Raw genomic sequence first — 11,572 nt, 5'->3', positions numbered from 1 at the left:
GTCCACGAGCTGACCACGCCCTGCTCCTTGAACACTGTGCGACTCCTCACTACCCCCTCCAGGGGGACACACAGTCTCGAGGGCATCAGCCCGCTGTGGCCGCCTTTGCCTGGCAAAGCAATAAAGCTATTTCTTTGCTCCTACACCCAAAACTCTGTCTCTATGTTTCTATTCGGCACCGGGGCACAGGCCGAGTTTCGGCAACAGCTCCCCGCTCCAGACCAGCTCCAAGCCCCTCCATCATCTTTCCCTCCTCTGATTACCAGGTCAGCTGCACACCCGGCCCCTCTCCTTGCCAGCACCCAACACAGCTCCTCCATGCCTTTGTTTCTGGGATGAACCGGTAACTGGATCAATCCAACCAGCTTCTCACCTACTATGGAGTCACAGGGAGGAGGGCAGGTCCTACACTCTCCTTCAGAGTCACACCTGGAGGCCGAGCCCCGCCCTCCTCACCTACAGACACTGGCTCTCCGTCCTCACAGAAAAGCACCACGGGCAAGGCCAGCACACAGGCCACGAGGAAACAGCGCGAGGCAGGCCAGTGTGGCCGCTGCTCCTTCCTGGAGCCTGCGTGAGCTGGGGCATCACGGCCAGAAAGCAGTGCTGACCTGGGGACTCCCAGGACCATGGGCTCCTCTTGCGAGCACAGCATTTCAGCACCAAAGAAGAACCTTCCAGAGAGTCAGATGTGTGTGGGAGAGGAAGCGGCTTTTGTCTGCTTGGGGTGGGTCCTTTTCTGCTTTACTCAGAAGGGGTGTCCCGTCTCCTGGTCAAAGTTAACCTAGGTCTTCTACCCGCTTCCTCAGCATCTGGGTCCTCTAGTCCCTCCTTCCGGTTCCAACACCCTCTCCTCCCTCGCCTCCTAGTGACTCTTTATCTCCATCATTCCCTAAATGAGCAAAACTCTTCACCCCTCCCCGGCTGTCAGCCTGCCCACCCCTCCTGCAGGCTAGGAACCCCTCCCCCGCAGGAGGAATCCGTGGTTTCCCATCAGGAGGGAGGTTGGGAGCCTGAGATGCGTGTCCCAGCCCCGCCTGCAGACGCCAGCCCCCAAGTCTGTCCCACCCGAACCCCAGGGGTGCCTTTAAGGGCCCCCTTCCACCCACAGCTGCCAGACTGTCCTCTGGAGACACAAGCGCTGTCAGTCTTTTAAACCCGGGCCAATGTGATGGTGCAAACTCAGCCTCAGCTCTTACACACAACTTAGGAATAAACAGTGTCAGAGAGCTGATCGCGAGAGGGGTCGTTTCCCCCGCCCCGCCACCCCCTCTCTCCCGGGGCACCTCCTGCGACCCCTGTAGCTAATTATTTTGGGGCCCACTTCCGCTTCTCCGGACACCACCCTTGGTTTTCAGCGCCAGGCGTGAGATGGGCTTCAGTTCACACCCCTGCCTCCCCCCACATCACCTCCACGTGTTCAGACAACTCAGGATCCGTCCAGCCTGCCGGCTCCAGGCCAGCCTGGCCTCGGAGACACTGTGGGTTCAGCTCCAGACTCCGCACCAAAGCAAATACCACAGTAAACTGAGCCACACGAATTTTTTGGTTTCCCGATGCTGATAAAGCTTATGTTTACACTCTACTGTAGTCTGCTAAGTGTGCAACAGCATTACATCTAAATAAACAACGTACACACCTTAAAAATACTTAATTGCTGAACCTGCTAACCGTCATTTAAGCCTTCAGCGAGTTCATCAAAGTTCACCGATTACCGATCACCGTAACACATGTAATCATCACGCAAAAGCTTGGAATACCAGGAGAAATTCCAGAATGTGACAGAGACACAACGTGAGCAACTGCTGTTGGAGAAGTGTCACCAATAGACTAGCTCGATGCAGGGTTGCCACAAACCTTCAACTTGCCAACAATGCAATCCCTTCGAAGTGCGATAAAGTGAGCACGACGAACCGTGTACCTGTATTCCTGGCCTCCTCTTTCTCCGCCGATGCCCTCATCTCAATGGAGCGCATCCTCTAGTAGTTTTCTGAGGAAAGATACATAAGAGGGAAACTTTGACATCTCGCACGTCTTAAAGCACATTTACTCTATCCTCACCCTTAATTTGTATCTTGCCTGGGCTTAGAATTCTAAGCTGGAAAATCACTTTCCTTTAAAATTTTGAAGGCGTTGCCCCATTCCTTCCAGGTTTCAACATGGGGATGAAGTCTGAAGCTGTTGCAGTTCTGAAGCCTTTGTCTCTGCTTTATCTGGGGAATGTAGGATTTCCTCTGCCCTTAGTTCTAAAATTTCACAATACTTTGTGCAGGCCTGTTTTCAATGATCTACCAGCCCCTTGCTGGGCCCCATTCACTTCAGACACATACTTCAGGTTCTGGGAAATTTTCCTAAATCATGTCTTTGATTAACTCTCCTCCGATTTCTAGTGTATTTCCAGAATTTTTATTATTCAGATAGAAGATGTCTAGCAATCCTTTTGTTTTCTTATTTTCTCTCCCATTTTTCTATTCTCTGGGGGGATTTCTTCAACTTTACCTTCCAACCCATATGTTTCTCATTTTAGCCACTTAATTTGCAAGCTCTTTGCTCTAAGTGCATTTTTTATTTAAAAAATAAAGCATATTGTTTATGTTTCAAGGATACAATCTTATCTCTCTGAGGATGGTAATAGTTCTCTGACTTCCTCTCTGTATACACTGTCTCTGTCCTCCAGGCTTCATTTTCTCAGTTTTATTTCACCCTCTGTCTTTGCGGCACCTGACGTAACAGCGTCTCTGTTTGCTCAGTGGCGGTTCAGTCTCTATCATGTAGCCACAGGCTTTCCCCAAAGCCCAGCGAGCTTGGCTGTGGGCTTCTCACTAAGAGTGGGTGCTAAAGAGCCTCGGGACATGGCTGGGCCTCGCCCTGGGGAATCTCCAAAGCTGCAGCCTCTCAGCCAAACGCCCGAGAGGAGGCATGTCCACGCCCCTGAAGGGACCAGGGCGGCACGCTGGGTGCCTCGAGGGTGGGACCTGGGGTCTCAGCAGAAGGCAGAGGTCTGCCCACTCCCACCCATGCCTCCATTTCCAGACAGAGAAGGAAAGTCTAGTCCCCTCTGCCGGGGGTGGGGAGGGAGGAGGTGATGCTCTGCCGAGCGTGAGGAGGGGCTCAGGGCTCAGTCCCCTCCCTCCCTCTGCAGGTCAGCGAGTGTGTGGCCACCGCCCTGTTTCTGCTCACCTGGCTGCTCTTCCTGTCTGCTACCTTGGTCATTATCTCAGGGCGTGTGGGGAGGGGAGTTTGCACCAGCAAACTCGTATGCTCAATCTTTATTTACAAGTTTGAGCATCTTCTCAGGCATTTACTGGCCTCTAGTCTCCCACCCGCACTTCCTGTGGCTTTTTTTTTTTTTTTTTTTTTGCGGTATGTGGGCCTCTCACTGTCGTGGCCTCTCCCGTTGCGGAGCACAGGCTCCGGACGCGCAGGCTCAGCGGCCATGGCCCACGGGCCCAGCCGCTCCGCGGCATGTGGGCTCTTCCCGGACCGGGGCACGAACCCGTGTCCACTGCATCGGCAGGCGGACTCCCAACCACCGCGCCACCAGGGAAGCCCTCTGTGGCTTTTTTTAGGGTCCTTCTGCCATTTCTCAGTGGAGCTGTCTATTGTCTCATTATTTCAATACTAACAACTTTTATTCCCCTCCCCCAACTGAACGTAATCTCTACCTGCCCCCATTTTGCTTGTTGGGGAAGATGTTCTTAGGTGGTTCGAGCTCATTCAGTGCTCTCCCACCCTCCTGCAGCAGAGGTTTTCCCCCAGCTCTGGGCACAGAAGCCGTGTCCTGCTCCAGGCGGGTCACACGTGCAAAGTGTTCTGTGGGTCCACCTGGTACACGACCTGTGGGGGGCCCCTGCCCCATGCCCTCCTGTCACCAGCGTCTGTTGCTTCTGGCGTCCGTGGACGCATCCATTTAAACATCTGCGTTCCCACCTGCATCCCGCGAAAGCCTCCTCTGCACCCTGACCTCGCGCCTTCAGGCGTGTGTGCCCCGTCACAGCACATCTGCTCCTCGGCCACCGCAAAGGGCAGCTGACTGCTCGCTCCACCAGGGCCCCTGCCAGGGCCCCCCACAGCTGCCTCCACGCAGTTGCTGTCCCACCCAGCAAGGGGGCAGGGACGAGCACAGCTCCCCTCTCCCCTCAGGCCCCTCAGAACGTGTCCTGAAAGGAAGGGACAGGAAGGAGGGCCCAGTCCCTTTTTGCCCCCCGACTTTTTCTTGCTTTGCCTTTAAAATCTGTCTACTCTTAGGAAGGTAGGTGTGGGGGGGAGTGTACCAGTCACCTATTGCAAAACAATGCTGTGGTAACAACACAATGATCCTCAGTAGCACACAGCAAACACGGCTCAGCCCTCAGACTCAACCCTACGGCGAAGCTCTCCAACGGCTTCGCTCCCTGCCCTGCTGACCCGGACCGGGCTCAGCTCTCGGTTCCGGTCCCAGCTGGGGTCTGGGAGGCAACTGCAGGCCACCTAGGCCAGTGCTCCTCAGCAGTCAGCGCCCAGGTCCCCGGCTACACCCCCCCAGGTTTGGGGGTCTAGCGCCTGCATCTCCTGGGCTGGTGCGTGTCTGCTGTGCCCCAGCTCTGCGTGGTCTCTCACACTTGGCCAGGCTCTCAAGGCAGACGCAGAGGCACCAGCCAGACTGGACGAGCCCCCCTGAGACCTGCTAGCCTTACACCTGCCGACGTGCCCTGAGCCCGGCTGGAGTGGCTCATGTGACCTGGGACGTGGCCAAGGGGAGAGGGAAGAGTTGAGGCCTTTAATGCCATCCACCTGCCCAGGAAGTGCTGCAGGAGATGGGCTCCGACGTGGCTGGCTTCCTGAGAACTTCCCACCCACCTGGTGCCCAAGGTGCACCTGCAGGTCCGCGTCTGCCTGGGCTGTGCTCTGAGCTCTTCCTCCAGCGCCTGCGCTCTGGGGCTCTAGGCTGGCCTCCTAATCACACCTGGAGCCCACCCCCTTCTCCCCCTGGTTTTGCCGCTACGGCCCCAGACGCTCCTTCCTCTGAGGTGAAGCCCGACCGGTCCGCTCTCTACCTCTCAGTTGAGGTGCATTTCTGAAACACGGCCCTGACCTTGGTGCACTGCTCAGCCCTCGCTGATCTCCTAGGGAAGCGGGCCACCCTGCCTGGCGGGTGTGCGTCTCACACCCCAAGGAGAGCCCCTCCTTCTGCCTGTCTCAGTTATGTTTCTGACTCTGGCTGGGGGGACCCCACTCCTTTGGGGATTTGCTTCATTTTTTTCTTCCTTACGCCTCTGGGTCCCTATGGAGCCCACGTGTCAGTCCTCCCAGCTTCTGTTCTCCACACTGGGGAGCGGGCTGGGGGCTCGTACGGACGGCAGAGAGCAGCTCAAGTTGACCTGAGACTTTGCCTCAAAGGAACACCGCACACCCCCAGCCCCCTGACCTTGAACTGCAGCTGTGCTGCTGCCCCCTACCCCAGGTTTGCCGCTCACCCCCTTCCCGAACCCCCTCCTCCGCCTCCAGCCTCTGTCCTCTCCACAGGCGGGAGCCAGGACGGTGAGGTGGCCACGTCCACGATGGGGGCAGCCGCCTCCCAGGAAGGAGCCGTGCAGACACTCAAGACCCCTGACCAGCCCCTGAAGGAAATCCGCACGCCTCCAGCTGCCCCCGGGGCAGACGCGGGGTCTCTCTGTGGCTTCCATGCCTGTGCAGGGAACGGACCTCTAACTGACCCTGCCTGCTGGCCCGACATGGGGAGCCCCTGTGCCGGCCCCTCCTGGCTGGGGTACCCCACCCCGTGGAGGTACACCTGGGCGCCCTTCGTCTGACGTCTCTGGATGGGCCCCCCCTCCAGCTGCCTCAGCGCCTTCAATCTGGGCCTGGGGCGTCTCCAGCTTTGACCCCCCAACGGGGAGCCAGCGCTCGGCCCCCTTGGCCTCTGGAGTATTTCCTTACCCCGGGGGACCCCCAGCCCCATACTACTCCGTGCCTCCAGCTCTGAGCGGGGACGCCCCCAGCCCCTGTGCCCAGGTGGGGTGGCAGACTCCGGGCAGCTCAGCCCCAGGGCTGCAGTGCGGGGGCCATCCAGAGACGCTTCCCGCTTGAAGACATGCCAAGTCCTTCCGTCAGAACAGGCGTCCAGATTCAGCGTTTGGGCCCCCAAACTGTTCTGCAGCCTAGAACTCTGCCCTCTGCCCGCCTTCCCCGCACGCAGACCCTCAGCCCGAACCCCGCTGCCCCCGCCCCCCGCCGGGCACCCCCCAGGGCCCGCCGCCGCCTCTTCCAGCTCTGATCAATCCCCGGTCACCCTCCCCAACCAGGGGAGACACGGCGTGGTACCTGGTGAGCTGCGGTCTGCTGGACGCTTAGGTTTCAGTTTTTAATTTTTTAAAGGGTCTCAGACGTTACGTTGTTCACTATTGTTCCGTGCACAGCACGCTCCCACCAGCCCACGTAAGGCCCCTCGACTTGTCATTTGTCCTCAGGTGCCTTCTTCCCTCTGCCCTTCAGCCCTGCCGCCTGCACCCTGCCGCCTCTCCAGCCAGCCCTTATCGCGGGCCAGCACCTCGTATACTTGCAGCCTTGTACGACGGGTGCAGCCTGTGCTTTTAGATTCCATAACGACGTACTCTTAATGACGCTGCTTCTTGCTCTTAGAGGTGTCACTCCGTTTAAGATCCGCCCACCAAGCTGGTGTGCATTTAGTTCTCGGCTCCAAACTGCTCTGCAGGTCACAGTGCGGCCACCACCCCTGGCTGAGCCAGGGGGCAGGGAAGGTTGCAGGTACAGGCTGCAGAGGACGGGCTGCACCTTCACGTAGGAACGGGTGCAGTTCCGAGGTGACCAGGCCTGGGATCGGCCATGGGAGGGGGTCGCGGGGGCGCTGGGGTCAGAGAACACAGCGATTGGCAGTGACAAGGTAAAGGGACAGAAGCAGCTGCTGGGAGGTCCGTCCAGGGGGGCGTGGAGGCTACAAGGAACAGGGCAGGAGAGGTGGTGAAGACACAGCTGGCCCAGCTGCAAGATGGTGAGAAACGGGGGGAGAGGACAGGGCCAGAGGGAGTAGCTGGGGCTAGTCTTACAGAACCGTCCAAGGAAGTAGCGGAGAGGGGCGGGGGGACCAGGAGACCCGGGAAGGGAGACGGCCATCGCTGGAGAGGACCTCGGACAGCGGTGTCCCCAGGGCCAGGGGTCCTTTCCGGAGGGGCCGCTTCACAGAGTTGATACGCGTTCCTGGAGGACATCTCAGAGACCAGGGACGTCCTGGGGCTTTTCTGATGGACACGGGGCTGGGTGAGTGCAGCTGGCTTCCAATGGGTGGGTCTGCAAAGCTGAGCGACCAGCACCCTGCGGCCCCTCCCTACAGGAAGGCGCCCTGATTCTCCCGGCCTCACGCCCCCGCCCGGGGCTTGTGGGGGTACAAATCGGTTGATCGTCACTGAAGCCTAGACGGGAGCTCATTCTACATAGAAACGCAAAGTGCGTTCGCACATTTTAAGTGCACTGAATACTAGCGGGTGCGACCCCTATCCTTCCGTTTCCTGTGTTTCTAACGGAAATGGCTCTGGCCTTATCTCTCACATCCTAACTTCTTCATAGTTGTGTGCCATCTCATGACGTCATGTCTTCTGGGACATCACACCCAAGCATCAACACAGTGAAATATCACTTCTCCTTGGTATACAAGTGCATCGGGCTCCTAAAAATGCGTATTTAAGTTATAATTTGTGATTTTAAGAAGTTCTGAAATCATAGATTCCCAGGAAGCTGCAAACACAGTACAGAGAGGCCAGGGCGGTGCAGGTCAGACTTTGCACGTAGCTTCCAGACACCGTGAGGCTGGGGACCTTGTTCCCGCCAGGCAGGGATGGACGTCCCGGCTCCCCTCTCGGCTTTCCCCGCACCTGCAGTGGGCGTGGGGATGAGTGAGGGGAAGGGGAGGGCTGCCCCCTTGTAGTGCAACAGGAGTGGAAGTCGGGGGTCTCCCTGCCTTTGCTGAGGGAAGGGGGTCGTGGTGTTTCCCGTGGTGCTGGGCCAGGGCCCTTCCTGCTGTCAGGCTTCCTGTCTTCCTAGGTGGCCCCTTTCCCGGGCCTTTGCCTGAAGACGGGCGGCTTTTCTTAGAGCCTCCTTGTTTGTGTGTCCGCTCCCTCGGCGTCTCTGAGGGGCTGGCTTCTCGCAGTGGGTCTGGGGTCCAGCAGGGGAGCTCACCACTGTGTGGTCCTCAGCCCCAGGCCCTGGCCCACGTGACTTCTCCCCAGGTTTCCTGTCCTGTCTGTCTGTGTGTGGCACCCAGAGCACCCAGCTGCGCTTAGTGGGGTGAACAGGGCCAAGTGAGTGGGTCCCACCTTCGTCTGGCCTGAAAGCCTCACAACCTATGGATTTTTTCAAAATAACACCGACAGTGCTATTAAATAATTGGTACAGAAAAGCAGAGTCAGGCCTGATAAGGTTCGGCCAGCTCGTTCCACAGCAAGAGGGTGACAGCAGGATTCAGAGAAGGGGCCGAGGGCGTAGGGACTTGCTGAGGACACGAGTGACCCGCACAGCCCAGGGGTCGGAGCACACGCGAGGGAGCCCTGGCCTGGCGGGGGGTCCGGCCTCCTGTCATCCTGAAACAGGACCCTTGGGACGGTGCTGAGGGGTGTCGGGGGGTGGTGAGCCGTGTGTTGAGATCACCAGGGTGGAGCAGCTGGCGGTGGGACCCCCTCGGCGGCCCCTCCCACGGGGACTCTTATTCAGTCTCAGGACTGCGTGGACTCGACAGCACAGCCGGCTTCTCTCCTGTTCACAGTTCGATTAGGAATATGCCGTTTCCTTGATCCTTCGTATCAGAAGAAGTCTGAACGGTCTTTTCCAAGAGGCGGCTTCTCATACTGTCAAGATGAAGAAGAAAACACGCGTCGATAGCAGCCGTTTCTGCTTTGATCTTGACGTCCTTTTCCTCGCTTCTCCGGGTTTACCGTCTTCTGTTTCCCCCGTTGCCAGACTGGAATGCTGAGCTCTTTTTCCTCCCAATACTCCTCGTACCTGATCAATGTCTCACCCTCTGGACACCCTTTTGCCGTATCCTGTAAACTCTGTATGTGGAGTATTATCGTTAATTCTAAGGATTTCATGATTTGCCTTAATCCAAAGGGTTATTTACAAGTCTGTGATTTCATTTCCGGGAGTGTAAGGCTAACCCTTTATTTCAGAGATGCCAATTTACTGAGTGGTTCAGAGGTTTCTTTCTATCAAGGATAATCAATTTCATCGTGCGTCTGGAGGGCAGGGATTTTCCTTCTTTCTGGTGTTTTTCAATCTTTAAAGATTAATTCTGGAGGATGTGGGTCATTGTGTCTTCAAATACTCCTTCTGCCTCACCAGCTCTGCTCTCCTGGGATCCCGAGATGCATCCTGCAGCATCCCGACTGTGTCCCGTGCCCTCTGACCCCACTGCTCACCTGGCCCCGGCTCCCGGGTCCCTCCTCCACCTGCAAGGTCTTCATGCCTTCACTCCTTCCGTCTCTCCGGCATTCTCCTTCCACTGCTCGTTCCTGCTCCTTGACACGCACCCTCCCGTCCCCGCGGGGATCTTCCTCACGGCTCCTTCACATTCCTGACGGCGCTGCTCCGTCTGCGCTGGTTACCTGCCCCGCTTTTCGGGCTCCATCCCTGGACGGCGGCTCTCTGCCCCCAGGGACGGCAGCCGTCTTCGTGGTGGCCCAGGTACTGGCTGTGCCCTTTCCATGTGGCCTCCCCCAACCTGGATCTGAGGGCCTCACTATGCCGAGTGCCGTCCTGTCCCTCAGGGTGGAAGTCACTCCACACCTGGAACCACGAGTGTCCGGCTCTGAGGGGCTCTGGCCTCTTTGGAGGGGCGGCTCTGTGGTGTCACTGCTGCTCCCAGCAGAGGGGCCCCTGGAGTCTTGAGGAGATGCTGAGTGGCCAGGGCTCTGCAGCTTCCCCCAGCCCTGCGGCCTCCACAGCAGGAATAAGATCACTGAGATGAACCAGCGGGAGAGCAGCCGGCCTGTGCACCGTGCCGAGCCGCGCCCTCGGGTGGATGGCGGGACTCGCATCAGGTCGCATCCGACACAGGGGCGGCATGTTCGCGTCTGTCTGGCCTCGGGGGTCAGCTCCATGGCTCGTGCATGATCCACCTGGCCTCGTGGGTGCCTGGGAGAAGGCAGCGCCCTCCGGACCAGCTCCAGCCTTGGCCCAGCCGATGCCGCGAAACCAAAACCTGAAATAAAAGTTACTGGATGCCTGGCTGGGGGAGCAGGGCATGGGCCCGGCGCTCAGGCCATCCTCCCCGACCTCCCCTGCCCTCGGCCTCCCTGCCTTGTCCTCACGGACCACGAGCTCACAGACCTCACGATCGTGGGGCTGGGGGTCTCCTTCCACGGCCATGTGTCCCCTGTGGTGACAGTCACGCTGTTTACTTAACGTGCTCTTTAAAGGTGTGACTTGGGGCATTTGGGGAAATGGAGCCCCAGCATCACTTTTCCTAAACAGAAGGTAGCTGTAGAAGTAAATACACTGGAAACAGTCTTGTTAAATCCAGGATGAAAGCTCTTCTGCCAAAGACGCGGTCCTGCCTGGACCACGAAAATGTCCCCTTGCAGACCCAGAGCCCCGGGCTGGGATGGCGGCCGTGGTTTCAATCCTGGCTCTGGCGCTCCCTGGCCGTGTGCGTGAGCAGGTCCTGGCGCTCCCTCGGCACAGACGTGCATCGCGGTGTCCGGGCCCCGAGCCCACGGCAACCCAGCTAATCCTCCTGCGTGACCACTGAGGGACCACGGGCAGGGGAGGCGGTGCCGGGGCTCAGCCACACAGCAGTGACGCAGGGCCTGGAGTCAGACCCGCAGCCCCCCGCCTGGCCTCCCCCGAGCAGGTGACCTCCCTGCTTCCTGCAGGTGAGGACGGGACGCCAGGTGAGCAGCCAGCTGGGGGCACCGCGCGTCCTACCAGAGCCTGGTCCAAAGTCGTGTCTGCCAGGAGGCCTGCGGGCCTGAGCGTTCGGCGGGGGCAGTGGGGAGGGGCTGGCGAGCGGCCCACCTGGGAGGCCTATCCAGACTGGGCCCCTCAGGTGAGGGTCACGTCCAAGTTCTCAAAATCCCCACCGCCAGCCCCACGGCCCAAAGTGGTTCAGGAACGGGAAGCTTCTCAGGGACCAGGGTCGAGCCCCGGGGGCAGGGCAGTCCGGCCCCCAGTCTGCCCGGCCCCTCATGCAGCCACAGCCCGCCGCCCGCCACCCAGCAGTGCCGCCCTCGGGAGGCGGGGCCCTCAGCTCCGGGTAGGGCTTCCTCTACTCCCTGCCTCTGGGGCCCAGGGGCCTGGATGCGCTCGGCCAGCAGCCACCTCGCGCCTGTCCCGGCTCCGAGAGGCCCTCCCGGCTGGGGGCGGGCTGACGGGCAAGCCGAGCTCTGCTGGCTGCTTCCCCGCAGGGACGCCGGCTCGTCAGCTCTCAGCTTGTCCCCTGCTCTGGATGGAACGCCGGGCGCCCTCATGGAGCCAGCGCGAGGGACCCGAGGCCGTGGCACCTGCCCCCGCTCTGCGCCCCCCTCAGCCAGGTCCCGCCAGTGCTCGGTGCTTTGTGGTGACTAGCAGTGGCTGGCCGAAGGCC

General features: G+C 59.3%; 1 protein-coding gene across 1 annotated transcript; it reads left to right on the top strand.

Moving 5' to 3' along the window:
• Positions 1-5,798: 5,798 nt before the first annotated feature.
• C11H3orf56 (chromosome 11 C3orf56 homolog) lies at positions 5,799-9,800 on the top strand (the record flags this gene model as incomplete). Its single annotated transcript, XM_032647913.1, is given in 7 exon segments — positions 5,799-5,806; positions 5,808-6,019; positions 6,022-6,158; positions 6,160-6,306; positions 6,785-6,911; positions 9,644-9,672; positions 9,756-9,800. Coding segments are annotated over 7 exon segments (705 nt in total), but the record flags the coding sequence as incomplete, so codon positions are not given.
• Between the last annotated feature and the right edge of the window lie 1,772 nt (positions 9,801-11,572).

The sequence above is a fragment of the Phocoena sinus genome, chromosome 11 (genome assembly GCF_008692025.1).
Source record: "Phocoena sinus isolate mPhoSin1 chromosome 11, mPhoSin1.pri, whole genome shotgun sequence".
In the NCBI taxonomy this organism is placed as follows: Eukaryota; Metazoa; Chordata; class Mammalia; order Artiodactyla; family Phocoenidae; genus Phocoena; species Phocoena sinus.
The sequence above is the reverse complement of the archived record's forward strand: the minus strand, read 5'-3'. Positions and strand labels throughout refer to the sequence as shown.